Here is a 25332-nt window from a genome sequence, read left to right as displayed (position 1 = left end):
TCATAAGGTAGTGAATTTTAACCGTTTTATAGCAATTTATATCCGTTTAGTGCGATTCTGAGGAATTTATTTGTCGTGCACTTTCTAGCTTTGGGAACGTTTCGCGGTCTCGGTCGTTGTTAGTGGACATTTCGAAGGACAGAGGACATCTATCGACCAAAAGACGTTTATAACATAGAAAGGATACATTGCCCAAGAATATGATGGAAGATCAGCTCAAAGTAAGCAATATTTAATATGATAAACCGTGTTTCTGTCGAAATATTTTAAACGTATATATCGCCATTTTGTTTGGTATAGCTTCACTTGGCCAACCCTGTATTGAAAAGTAAGGATAATTTTAAAAATGTAAATCAGCGGTTGCATTAAGAACTAATTTGTCTTTCGATTCCTGTCAACCCTGTATTTTTTAGTCAAGTATATGATTAGCTTTTAATTAAACTAGATCACTCTGATAGATGACGTCAGACATATTGAGGCTTGATTTCCTAGTATTTTCATTGTGTAACCACGGTTTTGTATGGCTAAATATGCACCTTTTCGAACAAACTGTATATGTATGTTGTAAAATGATGTTACAGGAGTGTCATCGGAAGAATTCTGAGAAGGTTAGTGAAAAAATTAATATCTTTTGGCGGTGGTTACGTTATAGCGCTCTTTGTCTGGAATCGATGCTCTGGTAACGTTGGAACATGTAGTATGCTAACTTATCGATTTATTGTGTTTTCGCTGAAAAACGCTTAGAAAATCTGAAATATGGTCTGAAATCACAAGAACTGGGTCTTTCCATTGCTATGCTTTGTCTATTTTTATGAAATGTTTTATGATGAGTAAATTGGTCATACACGTTGCTCTATCTAGTAATTCTAGTGGATTTGTGATGGTCGGTGCAATTGTAAACTGTGATTTCTACCTGAAATATGCACTTTTTTCTAACAAAAACTATCCTATACCATGAATATGTTATCAGACTGTCATCTGATGGTTTTTTTTATAGGTTATTGGCTATCAATATCTTAGTTGAGCCGAATTGGTGATAGCACCTGAAGGAGTAAGAAACTGATGGAGTTAGAATAGTGGTGTATTTTGCTAACGTGTTTAGCTAATAGATTTACATATTTTGTCTTCCCTGTAAAACATTTTAAAAATCTGAAATGGTGGCTTTATTCACAAGATCTGTATCTTTCATCTGGTGTCTTGGACTTGTGATTTAATGATATTTAGATGCTACTATCTACTTCTGAAGCTATGCTATCTATGCTAATCAGTGTGTGGGGGGTGGGGGGTGCTCCCGGATCAGGGTTTCTGAGGCAGTAGAGGTTTTATATAAAATATTTTTTTCAAAACTACTTTCTGCACATTTCTGCTACTTTCTTAGGCTATACAAGTGCTATCTCTTGCTAAAAAAAAATATGTTTACACCTACGCAGTACCTTTAGCAATAATAATAATAAACCTCTACTTTGGTAAAGAAAACAATTATAACAGGTCTGTTGTAAAAAAGAAACGAGAGGTGTCCACTGATTAAATGCAGTCTTTCTGCAATGTGAAGAGGTAAAACCCAGATGTTTCTTTATGCAAAATAGATTTGGAGTTTAAAAATCAATTAAGCTGCTTTATTTTAGGGGTTTAGCGAAGGTGGGTCATTTTTTACCCTTAGGACAGGGAGAGTATTTTAAACAATAGTTAAAAACAAGTTCTTATTTTCAATGACTCCCTAGGAACAGTGGGTTAACCTCTTTGGGCTGCAGGGGCAGTATTGAGTAGCCTGGATAAAAGGTGCCCATTTCAAACGGCCTCGTACTCAATTCTTGCTCGTACAATATGCATATTATTATTACTATTGGATAGAAAACACTCTCTAGTTTCTAAAACCGTTTTTGAATTATATCTGTGAGTAAAACAGAACTCATTTTGCAGCAAACTTCCTGACAGGAAGTGGAATATCTGAAATCCATGCTCTGTTCTAGGGCCTGCCTATAAATGTGCTTGATATTTATTAGTATACATGCACTTCATACACCTTCCACTAGATGTCAACAGGCAGTGAGAGAAGAAATGGAGTGTATAACATCATCTGAGGTCGAATAAAAGCTCTTGGCATGACGTGACCCCAATTTCCTGTTTTCTGGAGCGCGCAAGAAGTGACCTGGTATTGCCTTCTGTAAAGCTGTCGTTATAGACGACTAATATCTCCGGCTTTGATTTTATTTGATACATGTGACAATATCATCGTAAAGTATGTTTTTTCAATATAGTTTTATTAGATTATTGAAATTTTTTCGGGACGTTAGGCGTGTTGCTTTGTCTGCGTATGTTCAGGAAGGAGAGCTTCGCGCCACTTTGCTAGCTTTCTGTGCTAATTGACTGGAGAAGAGGACATTCTAAATCCAAACAACGATTGTTCTGGACAAAGGACCCCTTGTACAACATTCTGATGGAAGATCATCAAAAGTAGGACCCATTTTATGATGCTATTTCATATATCTGTCGAACATGTGAACTAGTAGTTTGCGCCCAGATTTTGGGCACGCTCTCGCCATAACGTAAGCTGCATGTCGTAATGAAGTTATTTTTAGAATTCTAACACGGCGATTGCATTAAGAACTAGTGTATCTATCATTTCCTATACAACATGTATTTTTTAGTAATGTTTATGAATAGTTATTTGGTCAGAATATGTGAGTGTCAGAAAAATATCCGGACGTTGTGGGAAAAAGATGCTACGTTAGCACAATGTATAACCACTGATTTCAGCTCTAAATATGCACATTTTCGAACAAAACATAAGTGTATGTATAACCTGATGTTATAGGACTGTCATCTGATGAAGCTTATCAAGGTTAGTCAAAAATTATATATCTTTTGCTGGTTTGTTACGATCGCTAACTTTTGCTGCTGGTAAATGGCTTGTGTTTCTGGCTATTGTGGTAAGCTAATATAATGCTATATTGTGGTTTCGCTGTAAAACACTTAAGAAATCGGAAATATTGGCTGGAATCACAAGATGCCTGTCTTTCATTTGCTGTACACCATGTATTTTTCAGAAATCTTTTATGATGAGTATTTAGGTATTTGACGTTGGTGTCTGTAATTACTCTGGCTGCTTCGGTGCTATTTCTGACGGTAGCTGTGATGGTAGCTGCAATGTAAAACTGATTTATAGCTCAAATATGCACATTTTTCGAACAAAACATAGATTTATTGAATAACATGTTATAAGACTGTCATCTGATGAAGTTGTTTCTTGGTTAGTTTGGTTGGTTCTTGGTTAGTTAGGTTGGTTTTGTGCATGCTACCTGTGCTGTGAAAAATGTCTGTCCTTTTTTGTATTTGGTGGTGAGCTAACATAAATATACGTGGTGTTTTCGCTGTAAAACATTTTAAAATCGGACATGTTGGCTGGATTAACAAGATGTTTATCTTTCATATGCTGTATTGGACTTGTTAATGTGTGAAAGTTAAATATTTCTAAAAAATATATTTTGAATTTCGCGCCCTGCACTTGAAGTGGCTGTTGTCATATTGCGCCCGGCTTCGGGCTTGCAGCCCAAAGAAGTGAACTGCCTTGTTCAGTGGCAGAACAACAGATTTTTACCTTGTTAGCCTTGGGATTCGAACTTTCAGCCTTTCGGTCCAAGTCCAACGCTCTAAGGATCAGCTGTCAGAGCAGCTTACCGTGCACTGCACCTGTACACAGCCCCTCTGTAAATAGCCCATCCAACTACCTCGGGCCTGTTGCACAAAACTAGGATAAGGGATTAAGCCAGGATATCTTGGTGATCCTGGCTCAATTGATCCGTAATCCGGTTGCACTAAAGATGGATAGGGGGCAGGAGGATATGTTATGGTATAAATTACCATGGAGATTTATTCTGTGGAGCTAGCCTGCTCCAGACCAGGCTAAATTCCAGGATCTATTTAATCTCATCCCTAATGTCAGTCAGCAGTCACCACAAATGGAAACCAATAGTTATTTCACTGCTCACTATACATTATCACATATAACTAGACCCACTGACATTATTTAAACGTTTGTGATCATTAATTTCAATGATTTTGGATAAAAAATAATTTTTAGATGATGTTGCTATCATTAGATAATTTACAGTTTCCCATAGACTATAAGGCTATATATAAAATGATAGAATATTAGGGCCACAGAGGGGAAAAAAACACAAGTAATAATATTGTAACCAGTTGTTTTAAAGGAGGACAGTTGTTAAAATGACAGATGTGGGGCATTTCGTGAAATTGTACTTCAGTATGGTTTCATAAACAAAGACATGCTGATGTGCCAGAATATTAAGTATCACATTGTCATAAGTATCAAAACTGTAAAAACAATATGTAGCTTTTCTGCAGAAAGAACCAGCCTCATAAATTTATGACTTTATCCTTTTTCTTCAGTGTGGCCCTAGTACTCTGTCATATAAACAAATACACATTCCATATGAATATAAAAACACAATGTGTAACATTATGTTCCTTTATTGAATAAGGACAAAACAAAGCAGGTAAACCATCAGCTCCTTTCGAAACTGAAGTCACAGTGACTCTACAAGATGGAAAGCACAGAATCCAAGCATATTATACAAAATGATACATACACATTCAAAGGTCTGTATATAACACACCCTGCATGTCTGCACACTAAAATAAATGCAGGACAAATCCATACACATCAACTGAACAGACAAATGAATGGATGCAGTAGCCTCCCTGCAGCCTTGTATTACACACAGTATACCGCACAAACATCATAAGAGGCCAAATTCGTAAAAAAACGAACCCAAAAAAAACCAAATTCCTCTGCCACCGCAGGACATATTTAACCAAAATTGAAAGCACACATACTAACTAAAATAATTCAACACATATTGGTCCCTCAGCAGCCGACCACTGTCGTCATCAGGGAAGATTGCCGGATTGTCCCAGTCCATGGCTGGTGGCACTCTGGGGGCCCTCTCCTTCCTCAGGCAGGCCACATTGTGGAGGACAGCACAAGCCACAGTAATATCACATGCCCTAACAGGGCTGACCCTTAATTTGTGAAGGCAGTGAAAGCGTGCCTTCAGGAGGCCAAAGGTCATTTCAACTCTGGCCCTGGTCCTGGCATGGGCATGGTTGTAGGCCTGCTGTGCTTCCTGGGGGTCTGTGAAAGGTGTCAGGAGAAAAGGCTGGCAGCCATACCCCCTGTCTCCCAGCAACACACCAGAGAATTCACCTGTCAACACAAAATCTCATCATTACTACCTCATAAACACAGTGATATTCTTGACACAGCCATGATGGTTATAAATAGGGGTTGTGCGGCTTACCTTGTGATAGGCACTGATAGATTTCAGAGGCCCGAAAGATTCTGGAGTCATGGACTGAGCCAGGCCATTTTGCCACAACATTGCTGATCACACAGTCAGCATTGCAGACCATCTGAAATCATAAGATGAGGAATATTACACCAATCAATGCACATCACTGGCAATGCAGAGTGTTCGTCAATGGACAATATCAAAAAGTTATGTTCACCTGAACATTAATGCTGTGAAAGGATTTCCTATTCACAAAAATCGGCCTCATGGGCACCTGAGGGGGCTTTTATCCTTATGTGTGTGCAGTCCACTGCACCAATGACATTGGGGAAACCTGTCACACAAAGTAATGAGTATCCTACTATGTGTTAACAGTTGTCCTGTAATTTGTAGATCCTCTTACCTGCAATCCTATAGAACTCCTCTTTGATGTCACAGAGTCTTCTGTGGCCAGGGAAGGAGATGAAGACATCTGCTAATGCTTTGATAGCCAGACACACACTCCTTATTGTGCGGCAAATTGTGGCCTTGTTCAGCTGTTCTGCATCCCCCACTGAGTACAGGAAGGCTCCACTAGCAAAAAAGCGCAAGGCCACACAAACCATTTGCTCCACACTCAGTGCATGGCTCCGTGCAGTGCGGTGCTTAATCCTGGGACCCAGTAGTCTGCATAGATACCTGATGCCATCTGCAGAAAACCTGTATCTTTCATATAGATGGTCATCAGGGAAGGCCAGTGGGTCCATCCGGTCCCTGAAGACCCTTTCTCGCCTGAAGGCTCTCCTCAGCACAAGTGCTTCTTCATCCACCACATCTCGCACGAATGGGCATGCCATTGTCAGAGCAGAAAGGAACACACAATTTTGGGCCTTCATATAGGCTAGTGGCCACACCTGGTGCTGGGGGGGTGGGCAAAAGAGGGCGATGCCTTATAACGATGACTTGGTTGTACTGATTGCTGGGAAAATAAAAAAAACCTTAGAAAGATGCCACCGTCCTGTGTTCTCACAATAAGAGCTCATATGTCATGGCTCACTTGACTTTACGAGAATATACCTAATTTTTATTTTGAGCTGTGTCATCTTCTTGGAGCTGGGGGAGGAAAGAAAAATAATGATTAATACATTTGTTACAGTTAGCATACAGTGTACATTGAAGGCATATCTCACCTCCCTCTCAAGTTTTTTTATTTCAAGGTCCAGTTTCCTAATTGTCCTCTTTTTTATTTCGGACTCCAGTGCAAGATTTTCCATCTTTTTCTTCTTGTACTGAATGTCTATGTCTGCCAGTTCTATTTGGCGCCGGAGGTGGTTGCCATACAACTTTCTGATAGCTTGTGAGCTCTGTGAACACAATACAATTAGCGCAGCTGGAATTTGGCAGGATGTGGTGTCCTTTTATTAATACGCACTATGTTGCCAGGCTGGTTTTCCCACTGTATAGCATCTGGGTCCTGTAAAATAAATTAGATTTTTTGATTTTGATGAGGACTCCTCACCATTGTAGAGTAAATAGTACTTTCACAGTCTTAACATGATACCTCATGCCTTCTGGAATCCAGAGAGATGGTCTCCTCCTCATCATCGTCTCCATCATGTGCTGTTGCTGCTGCACTGGGGCCTTCACCCTATCACATTTAATCGGATTCATATTGAAGCTAGTAGACAAGACATGCCAGGCCTACAGTATGCCTTTGATGGAGTACTCACTGGATCAGCATCGTCTGGTGCTTGTGCTGGTGGCTCTAACAGGAACACAGTGCTGCCAGACACTGAAAGGCAATAGGTAAACCAAAGTCAGACAGTCCAAATTGATTCAATATGAATGTGGTTGTATCCCATGTAGAGATGGAAGGACATACCTTGAATGAAGCGGGTGGCATCTTGGGAGGAACCTATGCTCGTCTCTTTCCCCCCAGGGATCCCCTCTAAGACGGGCCTGCCTTTATTTAGCTCCAAGGCCATGTCCTCTGCTGGGGTAAGGTCAGCCTTTGGTGACCCACCACCCGTGCCTTGTCTGTGGGTATTCTTTTTCACTGCTAAAACAGTACAGACAATGTGTGAGCAGGCACCTTCTGGGTACAATATATGCTTGTGCTTTGTTAAATATTAGTCAGGGACCATACCATTCTGCAGAATGTTCTTGTATTTGATTTTGACCTGCTGCCATGTCCGTTTTGGCCCGTTCATGTTTAATCTACACACACACACACACACACACACACACATTTAATGGAGTCACACTGCAAAAAATTACTTGGTATTTTTGTCTTGTTTTCAGTAAAAATATCAAAAAATTTATCATAGCTTTATACAGTGTGATGGAGTTACTTTACACAATTTCACTCATATCTGCAGTGCATTTCAATTAAAAATTTAACCGTTTCATAATTACAGTACAACTGCATTTTTGGAGATGTGAATTAAATATTTGAATTGTAATTGTGATGTTTCAGCGGAGCGGTGAGTGTGTAATTGTGCACTACTTACGCATTCAGGCGGTCTGCAATACTTTGCCACGCTTTTTCTCTTTGCTTTATCACTGTGGCGGTGTTGCCTTTCTTCTTAATTATATCTTTTACCTCCTCGTATGCCTCCATGAGGATTTGTGCTTCCGACGGGGAAAAGTACGCGGCTCTAGTTGCCATGGTAAATCAGTTAATCTGTGATCTGTGGCGGGGTCTATTTGAGTGAGCCGTGAGCGCGCACCTATCCAGGATTGGTTTCACCTGGCTTAATGAATCCGTGTCTGCTCATCCTGGCTTGGTCTTTGTGCAACCAATTAAGCCTGGACGCACATGTTTTGGCTTCATTGAGCTCAGCTGAGTCATTTATCCCGGATGTCTTAATTCTACTTTTGTGCAACAGGCCCCTCATCTCCATATTATTTGTTGCTCTTTTGCACCCCAGTATCTCTACTTGCACATCATCTGCACATCAATCCAGTGTTAATATTACATTTTAATTATTTCACCACAATGGCCTATTTATTGCCTTACCTCTCTAATCTTAGTTCATTTGCACACACTGTACATAGATGTTTCTATTGTGTTGACTGTATGTTTGTTTATCCCATGTGTAGCTGTTGTTTTTGTCACACTGCTTTGCTTTACCTTGGCCAGGGCACGGTTGTAAATGAGAACTTGTTACTGGCCTACTTGGTTAAATCAAGGTAATATAAAATGCTGTGGTAGCCATGCTGGTTAAGTGTGCCTTGAATTCTAAATAAATCACTGACAGTGTCACCAACAAAGCAGCCCCACACCATCACACCTCCATGCTTCACGGTGGGAACACCACATGCGGAGAACATCCGTTCACCTAGTCGGCGCCTCAAACCAAAAATTTGGACTAAGACCAAATGACAGGTTCCCACAGGTCTACTCATTGCAGCAGAGGTAACTACAGTGTGTCTTCCTTTCCTGTGGTGATCCTCGAGAGCCAGTTTCATCATAGCGCTTGGTTTTTGAGACTTCACTTGAAGGTTCAAAGTTCTGCATTTTCTGACCTTCATGTCTTAAAGTAATGGACTGTTTCTCTTTGCTTATTTGAGCTGTTCATGCCATAATATGGACTTGACATTTAACATGTAGGACTTAGTATACCACCCCTACCTTGTCACAACTGATCTGCTCAAACACATTGAGGATAGAAATTCCACAAGCACACCTGTTAACTGAAATGCATTCCAGGTGACTACCTCATCTAGTTGAGAGAATGCCGAGTTTGTAAAAAGCTGTCAAGGTAAAGGGTAGCTACTTTTTGATTTGTTTAAGACATGATGCCATAGGTGTTATTTCATAGCTGTCTTCACTGTTCTACAACATAGAAAATAAAACCCTGGTATGAGTAAGTGTGTTCATTTTGGACTGGTTCTGTAACTATAGTAGATCTAGCCTGTAGAAGCTATTGGGATCCTCCTCTTTTTAATAGAAGCCATCAGGCTGTTTTCACACAATTGCATAGGTTATAGAAATGTTGTGCAACATGAGCTCATGAAGTGATTTAGATTTGCTTTGATGTCAGAGTGATTAGAGGGACAATAGAGTGCTGAGTACCAGGCAGTTAGCAAGTGTGGTAGAAGACTACTAATGACCATCAGCAGCATCAGAGCTTGGAGAAGCTCAATTACTAAATGGTCACGTGGAATTTGACTGCCTTCATGTCCTGTAACTGCCGGTGTGGTGGTAATACAGTCACCATAACAGTCCTACTCCTTCCTCCACTTCCCAGAAATGGACCAGTTCAGATACATTGTTCAACATATCACACCAACAAGGAAGTAAGTAAATCAACAGTTTAATATCAGGATTTCTCCATGCAAATCAGTTCCTGTAGTACAGTAAAGACAACTGTTCGTCTTTTCAACGTCTTCATTCCAACGCCTTTCACCTACAATTATACAAAAAACATCAATAATCAGCTGCAAAGTAGTAACATTTAGTGAATGAGTATGTATATACATGCACCTTGGTGGAACAGTTGCTAGCAGTTGCTAGCAGTGCCTGGTGGAGTATCACTACCCGGGACCTTCTGTCCAGTACTGGTCACACACCAACAGTGACCTACCAGAAAGACATGTTGCATATACAATATATACACATTGAAGTGTCACATTAAACTGAATTGAGAATTTTGTGCGGCCGTGTTAACCTGTAGATCCCCAACATTGCTCAGGGGTGTATTGGCCATTGTAGTCACACGTGGGGACGTAGGCTCCAATTGAGCCATTTAAAGCGGCATCTCTAGCATCCTCACATGGGGTCTTGGGTCGTATCATAGCATCTGGACACAGGTAACATACATTGTAATGTGACCATAACATTGCAGGACAATATACATTTCTGGACATACATTCTGGAATCTTGGGGTGCGTCCACTATGTGCCCTATTCAGAAGTAGTTTATACGGAATAGGGTTCCATTTCAGATGCAACCTAGGTACTTCCTGTCTAAATATTGAAGTTCTGCTACTTGTTTAAAAGGCCTGTAGAGTCAAATTCCAGTTTCGTAGAAGAGCTGATGAAACTAAGACTGGAAATTGTATCAGTGTTATTTCCTGTTAGTTGCTAGACAATATAATCAAACAAACCGTTCATATCAGAATACCTCAGTCCCGCATCTAGACACCAATATACATCTCTGGAACTAGAGGAGTGGCAGGTAGCCTGCTGTTTGAGAGTTGGGCCAGTAGTTCAAATCAGTGAGCTGACTAGTTGATATATCCGTCTATGTGCCCTTCAGCAAGGCACAACCTTCATTTCTCCAGTGTCAAGGTTGATAATGGCTGACCTCTCAGAGGGTGTCCCATGGAGAACCGGTTATGAATAGAAACACATTTCCAAATCACACCTGCGTATTAACACCTACATGTGTGTGAAGTAGGACAGAGCAACACCAACAAATGTTTTTATTAAAATGTAGGTGAGTAAGTGTGAGGTATGTCACGCTTACCTCCCAGAGCAAAAGCTGTGCTGACAAGCAGAATGATGGTCAATGTCGCCATGGTAATCGTCTCCTGAGAGAGAGTGTAAGATTAGTTGAGCATTTTAAATCTGGAATGGCTGTGGGTACTAGAGGAGAGGTTAAGGAAACCCACTGTAAGGTACAAAACTTAAGCAGCATTTTCTAAACCCAGTACTGAGGACCCCAAGAAGCGAGTATGGGCAACACGGTGCTACTAGTCTTCTGCCAAAACTCAGGTATCATTTCTTCAACCACATACAATAGATTAGCCTGGCACACAGGAATATGTATCCTTCCCAAATGGCTCCTCATTCCTTATGTAGTGAACAACCTTTGACGAGGGCCTACAATGAACTACATAGGGAAAGGGAAGCATTACAGATATTGTCAGACACTACCCATTTACTGCAAAGGTACGGATTAGTCTATGCGCTTAAATTCAGGGGGCCGCTCCACAAAAAGGCACAACTATATATTGTACTACGTTTGACAAGGGGCAAATAACATTTAGGTACCATTTGAGATGCAGATAGTTGATTAAATAATGATGCACTCTCACCTTCTGCACTCTTCCAAGGGATTCACTGGGTGTCTCTCTGTTGTCTGTGAGTTATGGTCTACCTCTTCCACCTCTCCTTTTAAAGGACCTGTCACAGGTGTGACTAGTTGCCTCATTAACCCAACAAGAGATCCTGTTGTCGGGCCATTAGTTAGTGGTGTAAAGCACTTAAGGAGAAATACTTTCAAGTACTACTTAAGTCGTTTTTGGGGGTATCTTTACTTTACTATTTATATTTTTGACAACTTTCACTTCACTACATTCCTAAAGAAAAGAATGTACTTTCTACTCCATACATTTTCCCTGACACCCAAAAGTACTCGTTACATTTTGAATGATTAGCAGGACAGAAAAATGGTCCAATTCACCCACTTATCAAGAGAATGTCCATGGTCATCCCTGCTGCCTCTGACCTGGCAGACTCACTAAATACAAATGCTTTGTTTGTAAATTGTGACTGAGTGTTGGAGTATGCCCTTGGCTATGCGTAATTATATTTTAAAAAACAAGAAAATGGTGCCGTCTGGTTTGCTTCATGTAAGGAATTTGAAAATATGTATCCTTTTACTTTTGATACTTAAGTAAATTTGATCAATTCAATTTAATGTTGATACTTCAGTATATTTAAAACCGAATAATTTTAAACCTTTACTCAAGTAATATTTTACTGGGTGACTTTCACCTTTACTTGAGTCATTTTCTCTGAAGGAACCTTCATAGGCAGTGAAGAGAGTCGTAGAGGAAGATGGGTCCAGTTTAGAGGGATCCTGAGAGGCTCCCTGTGAGTATGCCGAGGCCAATAGAGAGTGATAGGAATAACATGTGTTTCAGTAAGGTTTCTTAGCATTCATAGCCATGGTTATCAACTGTGATGCAGAAATGGAACACAAATCACAGAAAATAGATGTTGTGGTGGTAGCTGCAGAGAACTCCTTGGGTTATGAGATTTTACAGCAGAAGAGTTACAAGGTGTGATGAACGATAGTGTCCCGTTCTCCCAGGCTGCCGGCCTGCTGTAGGATCAGATTGGGCAAAGTAGTGGAATAGTGGTGAGGTTATAATGGGTCTAGGATCAGATAGGGTCATGTAGTGGAATAGTGGTGAGGTTATAATGGGTCTAGGATCAGATAGGGTCATGTAGTGGAATAGTGGTGAGGTTATAATGGGTCTAGGATCAGATTGGGCAAAGTAGTGGAATAGTGGTGAGGTTATAATGGGTCTAGGATCAGATAGGGTCATGTAGTGGAATATTGGTGAGGTTATAATGGGTCTAGGATCAGATTGGGCCAAGTAGTGGAATAGTGGTGAGGTTATAATGGGTCTAGGATCTCACACTAGCACGAGCGAGCGAGCGCACACACACACAAACACACACACATACTAAATTCTCCAATTCAGTTCACCTCGGGATCGGTGTCCTTCCTGCGGGATGGTTGAGCTAACGTGCGCTAATGTGATTAGCCTGAGGTTGTAAGTAACAAGAACATTTCCCAGGACATAGACATGTCTTTTTCGGGCAGAAATCTTAACTTCTTGTTAATCAAACTGCACTGTCCAATTTACAGTAGATGTTACAGTGAAAAAATGCCATGCTATTGTTTGAGGAGAGTGTACAGTTATCTACTTGAAAATGTATATATTGACCAATTAGGCACATTTGGGTAGGCTTTATACAACATTTTGAATAGAAATGCAAAACTTTGCTAATACACTGCTGCAATCTAGCAGCCAAAATATAAATTGTGCCTAGTCAGATAATGTTTAATAAGTCAGATAATGTTCATTAACAAATTAGGCACATTTGGGCAGTGTTGATACAACATTTTGAACAGAAATTAAATGGTTCATTGGATCAGCGTAAAACTTTGCACATACAATGAACCCCATCTAGCCAAAATCTAAATTCACCTGGGCTGGAATAAAACATTATGGCCCCTGTTTCGAGACAGATGCATGATAATTGTCCATTCTAAATCAAAACAAATTGCACACATTTAGTACATTTAAAGACAAGATTAAATCAAGAATAGTCTGATTAGCCCATCAGTTGTGAATGAAGCCCAGTGGAATTCAAGAAACAGCACATACCTTTTTTTGGGCCACTTTTTCAAATCATAGTGCCACACCTCATGTAGCTGAGCCCATAGGCCTATATGTTTTATTTTACCTTTATTTAACTAGGTAAGTCAGCTAAGAACAAATTCTTATTTTCAATGACGATCTAGGAACAGTGGGTTCAGAGGCAGAACGACAGATTTGTACCTTGTCAGCTTGGGGATTCAATCTTGCAACCTTTCGGTTACTAGTCCAACACTCTAACACTAGGCTACCCTGCCGCACCATATGTTTTGATAAGGTTTGTATCACAACTAAAGTGGCCAAATAACTTGTTAAAATGAAGCCCATTAATCCTCTTTACAATGGGTGTAGAGCCTAACTGGAATATATTTGCAGCGCGTGAGTTTCTCATTTGGGGAAAATCATTTTCACTCTAAATTTGCAGCTTGATGATAAAAGCAAAATGAAAAGTTGAAAAGTCTTGAGTCAATAAGTATTCAACCTCTTTGTTATGTCAAACCTAAACAAGTTCAGGAGTAAAGATGTTCTTATCAAGTCACATTATAAGTTGCATGGACTCACTCTGTGTTCAATAATAATGTTTGACATGATTTTTGAATGACTACCTCATCTCTGTACCCCACACATATAATTATCTGTAAGGTCCCTCAGTCGAGCAATGCATTTCAAACACAGATTCAACCACAATGACCAGGGAGTTTTCCAATGCCTTGCAACCAAGGGCACCTATTGAAAGATGGGTAAAATAAAAAAAGCAGACATTGAATATCCCTTTGAGAATGGTATTAATTACACATTGGATGGTGTATCAATACACCCAGTCACTACAAAGATACAGGCGTCCTTTCTGTCCGGAGACTGAGATGGACATTGCAACATATTGATTTTGTGGTCATTTAACCATTTCATTGTGGATTTTGATGTGTGCTTGGGGGTTATTGTCTTGCTTGAAGATCCACTTGCAGCCAATGTCAGCATCCCGGCAGAGAGAACTAGTTTTTTTGGGGCTATAATGTCCTTGTACTTGGTACCAAGTTTATGATGCCGTTGAGCTTAAAAAGGGCCACAGAACCAGGGAAGCAAAAAAGCTTCATAAACGTGAAAGATGCAGAACCATATTTTACTGTAGGTATGAGGTACTTCTCTGCACATGCTTCTGTTTTTCCACACCAAAACCACCGCTGAAGTTCATGACTAAAGAGCTCTATTTTCATGTCATCTGACCATAGCACCGCCTGGAGTTTGATAAATGGCACTTGGATTGGAACCGATGCCATTTCCTCCTTAAAGGGATAGTGCAATATTTTGGCAATTACAACCTTTTTCTTCTAACCCAGAGTCAGATTTTGTTTCTGCATGAAATTTGAAGGACTTTGAAGGTAGTTTTTCCAGCGATCGCTAACTAGCGTCAGCGCAATGACTAGAAGTCTTTGGGATCTGCTCTCAGAGTTAATAATTGTGCTGAAGCTGCAGTAGTTAATTTAAAAACTTTAAATTAAAAAAACTCCCTAAGTTTTCACTTAGGGAAAAAAAGCGTGCGCAATTTCAACTTCGTGCTACTCATCCCCAGAATATAAGATATGCATATTATTAGTAGATTTGGATAGAAAACACTCTGAAGTTTCTAAAACTGTTTGAATCATATCTGTAAGTATAACAGAACTTATATAGCAGTCACAACCCTGAGGACTAACTTTTTTATTGTTAAGTTCCTGTATGTTCAATGGGTTATCATGGGCACACCAGAATTCTAATCACTATCCACGCAGTTTCTACTGCTTCCACTGGATGTCGCCATTGTATGGAAAAAGGTTAAGGTTTTTCCTTAGTAAACTGAGAAAGATATTGACCCGGAAGTGGAGTGACGTCGTGTGTTTATGTTTGAGAGTTGAGCAAGACTTGAAAAGTACCGTGAGTTTGTTGATATCCTGTATTGAAAACAGATTGACCCGTCTTCAATTTGATCGATTATTAACGTTTACAAATACCTTAAGTGGTATTACAAAAGTACTTTTTTTTTTTAGATATTTTGTCGTGATTTTGCGCAAATTGAAGGCTGTTTTTCCTGGTACAACGGCGCCAAATAAATGGACAATTTGGATATATATGGACGGAATTAATCGAACTAAAGGACCATTTGTGATGTTTATGGGACATATTGGAGTGCCAACAAAAGAATCTCGTCAAAGGTAATGCATGTTTTATATTTTATTTCTGCGTTTTGAGTAGCGCCGGCATGGTTGAAATTGTCAACAAAGAGAGTGTAGCCATTGCACTATCATCAGATAATAGCATCTTATGCTTTCGCCGAAAAGCCTTTTTGAAATCTGACATGTTGGCTGGATTCACAACGAGTGTAGCTTTAATTTGGTATCTTATATGTGTAATTTAATAAAGTTTGATTTTATAGATTTTTTTTTGAATCTGGCGCTCTACATTTTAACAGGCTGTTGGGACGCAAGCGTCCCACGATCCCAGAGAGGTTAAATAGTAGAGAAAACCCCACTAAATGATTTTTTTCTACTTGAAATGTGATTACTTTTCCTAGAGTGACCCCAACATTAGAAAAAGTGTAACATCGCCTTTGTTCATATTTCCATGAAAGCTGTACACCACCAGTGTACAAATAATTGTATTATGTATTGTTGTAATATCATTGATTTATGTGACTGTTTTCTGTGACACTGATACTAATTGCTGATAGTAATCTCTTTGTCAAAAGGTCGCTGTCCTTTCTGGCAGAATATGCCCAGCAAGTCGGCAAAGTATTGCATCAAGATATGGGTGGCCTGTGACGCACAATCCAGCTACGCTCGGAAGATGCAAGTCTACACGGGGAAGCCGACCAGTGGAGGCCCGGAGAAGAACCAGGGGATGCGGGTTGTGCTTGATGTGACAGATGGACTGAGGGGGCACAATGTCACATGTGACAATTTCTTCACCTCTTATGAACTCAGCCACTAGCTCCTGGAGAGGAAGATCAGCATGGTTGGCGCAGTTAGAAAGAACAGGCCTGAGCTCCACCCTGCACTCCTCGCAACAAGGGGGAGAGAGGCCTTCTCATCAACGTTTGCCTTCACCCCCACCCCCATTCTAGTTTCTTACCTACCAAAGAGGAACAAGAATGTGGTCCTCTTCAGCAAACTGCCCAAAGCAGCTGAGATCAGTGATCAAAAGGACAGGAAGCCAGCCATCATCCTAGACTAAAACCACAGCAAAGGAGGCGTGGACAACCTGGACAAAATGATTGGAACTGACAGCTGCAGGAGGATGACTGCCCGCTGGCCCATGGTCATTTTCCATAACATCATTGATGTGTCCCCTACAATGCCTTCGTTATATGGAACAAGATCAACCGTACCTGGATGCCTGATGAGAGTAACAAGAGGAAGTTTTTCCTGGAGCAGCTGGGAAAGGCACTTGTAACCCCACAAATTCAAAGAAGGGAGTTCCTCCTAACAGCCTCTGCAGCGCTTGTGAAAGCTGTTCAGTGGGCTGAATCTTGTCCTGATCCACCTGAGGCTGCAGCTGGGGCAGGCAAGAGGAGGAAATTCCAATTCTGCCCCCAAAGAGGGACTGTAAAACAAATACTATGTGCTGCACATGTGAGAAATACAACTGCAAAGTCCATGCACACACTTGCATACTGTGCTACATGCTAAATAGAGTTGATTGATTTATGTTGTTCGCATTTTTGTTTTGTATCTATTATCCTATTTTATTCTTATTTATTGTTGTTGTTTAAACACCTTGTGGGTGTGGGCAATAGTTAAAAAAATGGGAGGAGACTAGTATTTTGTAGTTGAATTCCTCATTGTACAGTATATAAGAATATATCACTATGTTGCCAAAAAAGTTCAAGACTTGTTTCCCTTAAATAAAATATTTTTTTCAAAACTACTTTCTGCACATTTCTGCTACTTTCTTAGGCTATACAAGTGCTATCTCTTGCTAAAAAAAATATGTTTACACCTACGCAGTACCTTTAGCAATAATAATAATAAACCTCTACTTTGGTAAAGAAAACAATTATAACAGGTCTGTTGTAAAAAAGAAACGAGAGGTGTCCACTGATTAAATGCAGTCTTTCTGCAATGTGAATAGGTAAAACCCAGATGTTTCTTTATGCAAAATAGATTTGGAGTTTAAAAATCAATTAACCTGTTGGGGATGGGGGCGCTGTTTAGACTATTTATGCTAACTTGGCTAATTTTTGAAACGGCTTCCCACAAAATCCTTGATCGTACAATATGCATATTATTATTATTATTGGATAGAAAACAGTCTATAGTTTCTATAGGAGTTGAAATTTTGTCTCTAAGTGGAACAGAGCCCATTCTACAGCAATTTCCCTGACATGGAGTCAGATTTGAGAAATGTTGGCCACTCTTCTGAACTCAGTTAAAAGGGCACTGTCGTTGCTATGACTATACGGACACTTCTTACGTCTTCCCCTGGATGCCTTTACGTGATGACGATTCCAACGGGGTCGATTGCACGTTCACAGGACCTACAAATGAAAAAACCCTGAAGCTAGTCATTCTTTGGGAGCTGCGTCATGAGCCTAGAGGACACCGGCGCGCACCTGTTCCAAGCGTTAGTTTAGCCTGTTATATTTCTCCGGTCATCTTTTCACTCGTTATAGGAGTTAAAAACATCATAAGGTAGTTAATTTAAAGCGTTTTATAGCAATTTATATCCGTTTAGTGCGATTTTGGGACATTTATTTTTGCAACGATGTGAAAAGTTGGGCACGCTTTTCAGTTCATCCCGAACGCAGTTGACATTTCCACATGGCAAGAGGACAGCTTTCCACCAAAATATGATTTCTCCCAAGAAAGGATCCTTTGCCCAAGATACTGATGGAAGAACAGCTCAAGGTAGGACATTTTTATTATGATAAATCGTGTTTCTGTCGAAACATTTTAGTGGCTTAGGACGCCATGTTTTTTGACGTAGCTTCGCTTGGCGCAAACTGTATTGAAAAGTAAGGATAAATTAAAAAATGTAATAACGCAATTGTATTAAGAATTAAATTGTCTATCAATCCCTGTCCACCCTATATTTTTTAGTCACGTTTATGAGTATTTATGTATAAGAGTAGATCACTGTCTAAGTGGCGCAAGGACTTTTTCTTTACCAGCTTGTCTACATTTCACATTGTCTAACCATGATTTTGGTGGCTAAATATAAACATTTTCGATCAAACTGTATATGCATGTTGTAATGTGATGTTACAGGAGTGTCATCGGAAGAATTCTGAGAAGGTTAGTGAAAAAATTAATATCTTTTGGCGATGTTGACTTTTATCGCTCACTTTGGCTAGAATCAATGCTGGGCTGCTAATTGCTATGTGCTAAGCTAATATAACGATTTATTGTGTTTTCGCTGTAAGACACTTAGAAAATCTGAAATATTGTCTGTATTCACAGGATCTGTGTCTTTCGATTCGTGTATGCTGTGTATTTTTACGAAATGTTTGATGATTAGTAGTTAGGTAAACACGTTGCTCATTGTAATTATTCTAGTCCATTTGTGACGGTGGGTGCAATTGTAAACTATGCCATCTACCTGAAATATGCACTTTTTTCTAACAAAACCTATCCCATACCATAAATATGTTATCAGACTGTCATCTAATGAGTTTTTTTGTTGGTTAGGGGCTATAAATATCTTAGTTTAGCCGAATTGGTGATGGCTACTGGTGTTGGTGGACAAATAAAAGATGGTGGATTATGCTAATGTGTTTTTAGGTAATAGATGTACATCTTTACATATTGTGTCTTCCCTGTAAAACATTTTAAAAATCGGAAATGTTGACTGGATTCACAAGATCTGTGTCTTTCATTAGCTGTATTGGACTTTAATGTGTGAAAGTTAAATATTTAAAAAAAATATTTTTTTTGAATTTCGCGGCACTGGTTTTTCAGTGGGGGGGGGGGAGGGGTGCCGCTAGCGCCACGCTGATCCTAGACAGGTTAAGCTGCTTTATTTTAGGGGTTTAGCGAAGGTGGGTCATTTTTTACCCTTAGGACAGGGAGAGTATTTTAAACAATAGTTAAAAACAAGTTCTTATTTTCAATGACTCCCTAGGAACAGTGGGTTAACCTCTTTGGGCTGCAGGGGCAGTATTGAGTAGCCTGGATAAAAGGTGCCCATTTCAAACGGCCTCGTACTCAATTCTTGCTCGTACAATATGCATATTATTATTACTATTGGATAGAAAACACTCTCTAGTTTCTAAAACCGTTTTTGAAGAATATCTGTGAGTAAAACAGAACTCATTTTGCAGCAAACTTCCTGACAGGAAGTGGAAAATCTGAAATCCATGCTCTGTTCTAGGGCCTGCCTATAAATGTGCTTGATATTTATTAGTATACATGCACTTCATACGCCTTCCACTAGATGTCAACAGGCAGTGAGAGAAGAAATGGAGTGTATAACATCATCTGAGGTCGAATAAAAGCTCTTGGCATGACGTGACCCCAATTTCCTGTTTTCTGGAGCGCGCGAGAAGTGACCTGGTATTGCCTTCTGTAAAGCTGTCGTTATAGACGACTAATATCTCCGGCTTTGATTTTATTTGATACATGTGACAATATCATCGTAAAGTATGTTTTTTCAATATAGTTTTATTAGATTATTGAAATTTTTTCGGGACGTTAGGCGTGTTGCTTTGTCTGCGTATGTTCAGGAAGGAGAGCTTCGCGCCACTTTGCTAGCTTTCCGTGCTAATTGACTGGAGAAGAGGACATTCTAAATCCAAACAACGATTGTTCTGGACAAAGGACCCCTTGTACAACATTCTGATGGAAGATCATCAAAAGTAGGACCCATTTTATGATGCTATTTCATATATCTGTCGAACATGTGAACTAGTAGTTTGCGGCCAGATTTTGGGCACGCTCTCGCCATAACGTAAACTGCATGTCGTAATGAAGTTATTTTTAGAATTGTAACACGGCGATTGCATTAAGAACTAGTGTATCTATCATTTCCTATACAACATGTATTTTTTAGTAATGTTTATGAATAGTTATTTGGTCAGAATATGTGAGTGTCAGAAAAATATCCGGACGTTGTGGGAAAAATATGCTACGTTAGCACAATGTATAACCACTGATTTCAGCTCTAAATATGCACATTTTCGAACAAAACATAAGTGTATGTATAACCTGATGTTATAGGACTGTCATCTGATGAAGCTTATCAAGGTTAGTCAAAAATTATATATATTTTGCTGGTTTGTTACGATCGCTAACTTTCGCTGCTGGTAAATGGCTTGTGTTTCTGGCTATTGTGGTAAGCTAATATAATGCTATATTGTGTTTTCGCTGTAAAACACTTAAGAAATCGGAAATATTGGCTGGAATCACAAGATGCCTGTCTTTCATTTGCTGTACACCATGTATTTTTCAGAAATCTTTTATGATGAGTATTTAGGTATTTGACGTTGGTGTCTGTAATTACTCTGGCTGCTTCGGTGCTATTTCTGACGGTAGCTGTGATGGTAGCTGCAATGTAAAACTGATTTATAGCTCAAATATGCACATTTTTCGAACAAAACATAGATTTATTGAATAACATGTTATAAGACTGTCATCTGATGAAGTTGTTTCTTGGTTAGTTTGGTTGGTTCTTGGTTAGTTAGGTTGGTTTTGTGCATGCTACCTGTGCTGTGAAAAATGTCTGTCCTTTTTTGTATTTGGTGGTGAGCTAACATAAATATACGTGGTGTTTTCGCTGTAAAACATTTTAAAATCGGACATGTTGGCTGGATTCACAAGATGTTTATCTTTCATATGCTGTATTGGACTTGTTAACTTCTTGCAACTATAGGGGGTGCTGTTCCGCATTAGCATTTTTTGGTCTCCAAATTAAACGGCCTATTGCTCAATTCTTGATCGTACAATATGCATATCCTTACTAATATTGGATAGAAAACACTGTCTAGTTTCTAAAACCGTTTGAATTATGTCTGTGGGTGACCCAGAACTCCCTCTACAGCAAAAATCCTGACATGACTTGCGAAGGTCTGAGAATTATCCTCTGATCTGGGTTCAGTTTTAAAGCCTGTGTATATCCTATGGCTGGAATTGAACTGCACCCGCCTTCCCCTGGATGTCAGTAACCAATGAGAAGTGGAATGGTCTGTCTACGTAGCTGTCCGAGGTTATAAAGCCGGATGGAACGAGAGTACCTTTCTTTGTCTCGTTCGTCATGGCGCCTGGCAAGAAGTCAGGATGAAATTTTGGAACGCTCAGTTATCGACCAGAGATGTATCCGTCTGTAATTTAATTAAATATAGGTGTTAGAAACATCATAACGATGTTATTTGAAACCGATTTATATCAGTTTATGCGAGTATAGTGCTATTTTTCTGAATTTCCTTTGTATCTAGTTTGAGGATTTGGACATGTGTGTGCGACATAGCTAATGGTAGCAGCTAGTTCCAAAGGTGAAGAGGACGTTTTACAACAAAGCAACTATTCTTTTGAAGAAAAGACACATTGCCCAAGATACTGATGGAAGCTCGTCCAAAAGTAGGAACTATTTATGATGTTATTACGTATTTATGTGGAAAAATGTCATAGTGTTTGCGCGCCACTTTTGCAGGCACTGGTCTGGCTGCAACGCACACTATATGTCTAGTAACGTTAATTTTAAAAATCTAACATAGCGATTGCATTAAGAACTAATTTATCTTTCGATTGTTGTCCAACTTATATTTTTTAGTCAAGTTTATGAATAGTATTTTTATAAGAATAGGCGCTAATCCAAAATGGCGCCGGCCAGAATACATGCAATGTTTGTAGTGATTACATAGTATAACCACGATTTGTGCTGCTAAATATGCACATTTTCGAACAAAAGCTATATGCATTGTGTAATATGATGTTACAGGTCTGTCATCTGATGAAGTATATCAAGGTTAGTCAAATTATATATCTTTTGTTGGGTTGTTACGATCGCTAACATTTACAGCTGGTAAATGCGGTTGTGATTCTGGCTATTGTGGTACGCTCATATAATGCTATATTGTGTTTTCGCTGTAAAACACTTAGAAAATCTGAAATATTCTCTGGATTCACAAGATCTGTGTCTTTCGATTGCTGTAGGCTGTCTATTTTTCTGAAGTGTTTTAGGATGATTCTTTTGGTAATTGACGTCGGTCTCTGGGGTCTCTGTAATTATTCCGGCTGCTTCCAACGCTATTTCAGATTGCAGCTGCAATGTAGAACTGTGATTTCTACCTGAAATATGCACTTTTTTCTAACAAAAACTATCCTATACCATGAATATGTTATCAGACTGTCATCTGAAGAGGTTTTTTCTTGGTTAGTGGCTATCAATATCTTAGTTTAGCCGAATTGGTGATAGCTACTGGTGGAGAGAAAAAATGGTGGACAAAGAAATTGTGTATTTTGCTAACGTGTTTAGCTAATAGATTTACATATTTTGTCTTCCCTGTAAAACATTTTAAAAATCTGAAATGGTGGCTTTATTCACAAGATCTGTATCTTTCATCTGGTGTCTTGGACTTGTGATTTAATGATATTTAGATGCTACTATCTACTTGTGAAGCTATGCTAGCTATGCTAATCAGTGTGTGGGGGGTGGGGGGTGATCCCGGACCCGGGGTAGAGGCTCGTTAGAGGTTAATGTGTGAAAGTTAAATATTTCTAAAAAATATATTTTGAATTTCGCGCCCTGCACTTGAAGTGGCTGTTGTCATATTGCGCCCGGCTTCGAGCTTGCAGCCCAAAGAAGTGAACTGCCTTGTTCAGTGGCAGAACAACAGATTTTTACCTTGTTAGCCTTGGGATTCGAACTTTCAGCCTTTCGGTCCAAGTCCAACGCTCTAAGGATCAGCTGTCAGAGCAGCTTACCGTGCACTGCACCTGTACACAGCCCCTCTGTAAATAGCCCATCCAACTACCTCATCTCCATATTATTTGTTGCTCTTTTGCACCCCAGTATCTCTACTTGCACATCATCTGCACATCATCAATCCAGTGTTAATATTACATTTGAATTATTTCACCACAATGGCCTATTTATTGCCTTACCTCTCTAATCTTAGTTCATTTGCACACACTGTACATAGATGTTTCTATTGTGTTGACTGTATGTTTGTTTATCCCATGTGTAGCTGTTGTTTTTGTCACACTGCTTTGCTTTACCTTGGCCAGGGCACGGTTGTAAATGAGAACTTGTTACTGGCCTACTTGGTTAAATCAAGGTAATATAAAATGCTGTGGTAGCCATGCTGGTTAAGTGTGCCTTGAATTCTAAATAAATCACTGACAGTGTCACCAACAAAGCAGCCCCACACCATCACACCTCCATGCTTCACGGTGGGAACACCACATGCGGAGAACATCCGTTCACCTAGTCGGCGCCTCAAACCAAAAATTTGGACTAAGACCAAATGACAGGTTCCCACAGGTCTACTCATTGCAGCAGAGGTAACTACAGTGTGTCTTCCTTTCCTGTGGTGATCCTCGAGAGCCAGTTTCATCATAGCGCTTGGTTTTTGAGACTTCACTTGAAGGTTCAAAGTTCCGCATTTTCTGACCTTCATGTCTTAAAGTAATGGACTGTTTCTCTTTGCTTATTTGAGCTGTTCATGCCATAATATGGACTTGACATTTAACATGTAGGACTTAGTATACCACCCCTACCTTGTCACAACACAACTGATCTGCTCAAACACATTGAGGATAGAAATTCCACAAGCACACCTGTTAACCTGTTTGGGCTGCAGGGGCAGTACTGAGTAGCCAGATAAAATGTGCCCATTTCAAACGGCCTCGTACTCAATTCTTGCTCCTACAATATGCATATTATTATTACTATTGGATAGAAAACACTCTCTAGTTTCTAAAACCGTTTGAATTATATCTGTGAGTCAAACAGAACTCATTTGGCACAAACTTCCTGACCAGGAAGTGGAAAGTCTGAAATCGAGGCTCTGCTTTTCTTCCTGCCTATACATGGGCATGAAACGTAAGAGTCTACGTGCACTTCATAGACCTTCCCCTGGGTGTCAAGAGGCTGTGAGAGAAGAAATTTCGTGTTTATCTTGGTCTGACGTGGAATACAGGCTCTTTGTATGACTTGTCCCTCATTTCCGGTACTCTGAGGAGCGCGCGGTGGACAGTGGGATTGCCTTCTGTTTAGCTGCTGTTATGGACGACTACTATCTCCGGCTTTGATTTTATCTGATACATGTGACCATATCATCGTAAAGTATGTTTTTTCAATATAGTTTAATCAGATTATTGAAATTTTTTCGGGAGTTTTGCCGTGTTCCGTTCTCTGACTTTGTTGACGATGGAGCGATTCGTGCCACCCGGCTAGCGCGCGTGCTAAATGAAGAGGGAAAGTGTCCGTTCTAATTCCAAACAACGACTGTTCTGGACAAAGGACACCTTGTCCAACATTCTGATGAAAGATCAGCAAAAGTAAGAAACATTTTATGATGCTATTTCATATATCTGTCGAACATGTTGTACTAGTCGCCGGCGGCCAACGTTTGGGTACTCTAGCTATACCGAAGCTGCATATCGTAATGAAGTTATTTTTTAGAATTCTAACACTGCGATTTCATTAAGAACTAATGGATCTATCATTTCCTATACAACATGTATTTTTTAGTTATGTTTATGAATAGCTATTTGGTCAGAATATGTGTGTCAGAAAAAGTGTCAGGAAAAATCCGGACGTAGTGGGGAAAAGTAGCTAAGTTAGCACACGGTGTAACCATTGATTTCAGCTCTAAATATGCACATTTTCGAACAAAACATAAGTGTATGTATAACCTGATGTTATAGGACTGTCATCTGAGGAAGAAAATCAAGGTTAGTCAAAAATTATATATCTTTTGCTTGTTTGTTACGATCGCTTACTTTTGC

At 39.7% G+C, this 25332-nt stretch overlaps 2 protein-coding genes across 5 annotated transcripts in view; both read right to left on the bottom strand.

The window, feature by feature from the left end:
- Window positions 1–4452: 4452 nt before the first annotated feature.
- LOC139561539 (putative nuclease HARBI1) lies at window positions 4453–8163 on the bottom strand. Of its 3 annotated transcripts, XM_071378741.1 has the most exons (8): window positions 7174–8163; window positions 7022–7083; window positions 6853–6939; window positions 6724–6765; window positions 6482–6655; window positions 5716–6404; window positions 5322–5433; window positions 4453–5227 (listed from the first exon to the last, which is right to left on the bottom strand). In XM_071378741.1, exons 1-6 carry the CDS (start codon window positions 7274–7276, stop codon window positions 6369–6371), a joined length of 504 nt encoding a protein of 167 aa, XP_071234842.1. In that variant the 5' UTR covers window positions 7277–8163; the 3' UTR covers window positions 4453–5227; window positions 5322–5433; window positions 5716–6368. The 3 variants fall into 3 exon arrangements, with proteins under 3 accessions (XP_071234842.1, XP_071234840.1, XP_071234841.1); XM_071378740.1 differs by lacking the exons at window positions 4453–5227; window positions 5322–5433; window positions 5716–6404 and having other exon boundaries at window positions 6518–6765; window positions 7174–7350; window positions 7438–8163; XM_071378739.1 differs by lacking the exons at window positions 6482–6655; window positions 6724–6765; window positions 6853–6939; window positions 7022–7083; window positions 7174–8163 and having other exon boundaries at window positions 5716–6475.
- A 1431-nt stretch (window positions 8164–9594) lies between these two features.
- LOC139561546 (ladderlectin-like) overlaps window positions 9595–25332 on the bottom strand; it is an 85009-nt gene continuing 69271 nt past the window's right edge. Inside the window, exons 1-5 of one of the 2 annotated variants that reach the window (XM_071378755.1) lie at window positions 11336–11436; window positions 10765–10828; window positions 9965–10096; window positions 9781–9876; window positions 9595–9703 (exon numbers count right to left, since the gene is read on the bottom strand). In XM_071378755.1, the coding sequence (XP_071234856.1) occupies window positions 9797–9876; window positions 9965–10096; window positions 10765–10816 (264 nt within the window). In that variant the 5' untranslated portion in view covers window positions 10817–10828; window positions 11336–11436 and the 3' untranslated portion in view covers window positions 9595–9703; window positions 9781–9796. Of the gene's footprint in view, window positions 9704–9780; window positions 9877–9964; window positions 10097–10764; window positions 10829–11335; window positions 11437–25332 lie in introns of those variants that run through there. The other variant, XM_071378756.1, reaches the window with a different exon arrangement.

The sequence above is a fragment of the Salvelinus alpinus genome, chromosome 31, assembly GCF_045679555.1.
Source record: "Salvelinus alpinus chromosome 31, SLU_Salpinus.1, whole genome shotgun sequence".
In the NCBI taxonomy this organism is placed as follows: domain Eukaryota; kingdom Metazoa; phylum Chordata; class Actinopteri; order Salmoniformes; family Salmonidae; genus Salvelinus; species Salvelinus alpinus.
Note: the sequence above shows the minus strand (reverse complement) of the source record. Positions and strands in the feature narration are given on the sequence as shown.

What these genes read in the sequence shown, in the direction of transcription:
- LOC139561539 (XM_071378739.1), bottom strand. Translation starts at nt 5,784, where the DNA reads ATGTCTTCATCTCCTTCCCTGGCCACAGAAGACTCTGTGACATCAAAG. An exon ending in GGAGTTCTATAGGATTGCAG is followed by an intron (nt 5,434 to 5,715) that starts GTAAGAGGATCT and finishes TTATGATTTCAG; the next exon opens with ATGGTCTGCAATGCTGACTG. An exon ending in CTATCAGTGCCTATCACAAG is followed by an intron (nt 5,228 to 5,321) that starts GTAAGCCGCACA and finishes TTGTGTTGACAG; the next exon opens with GTGAATTCTCTGGTGTGTTG.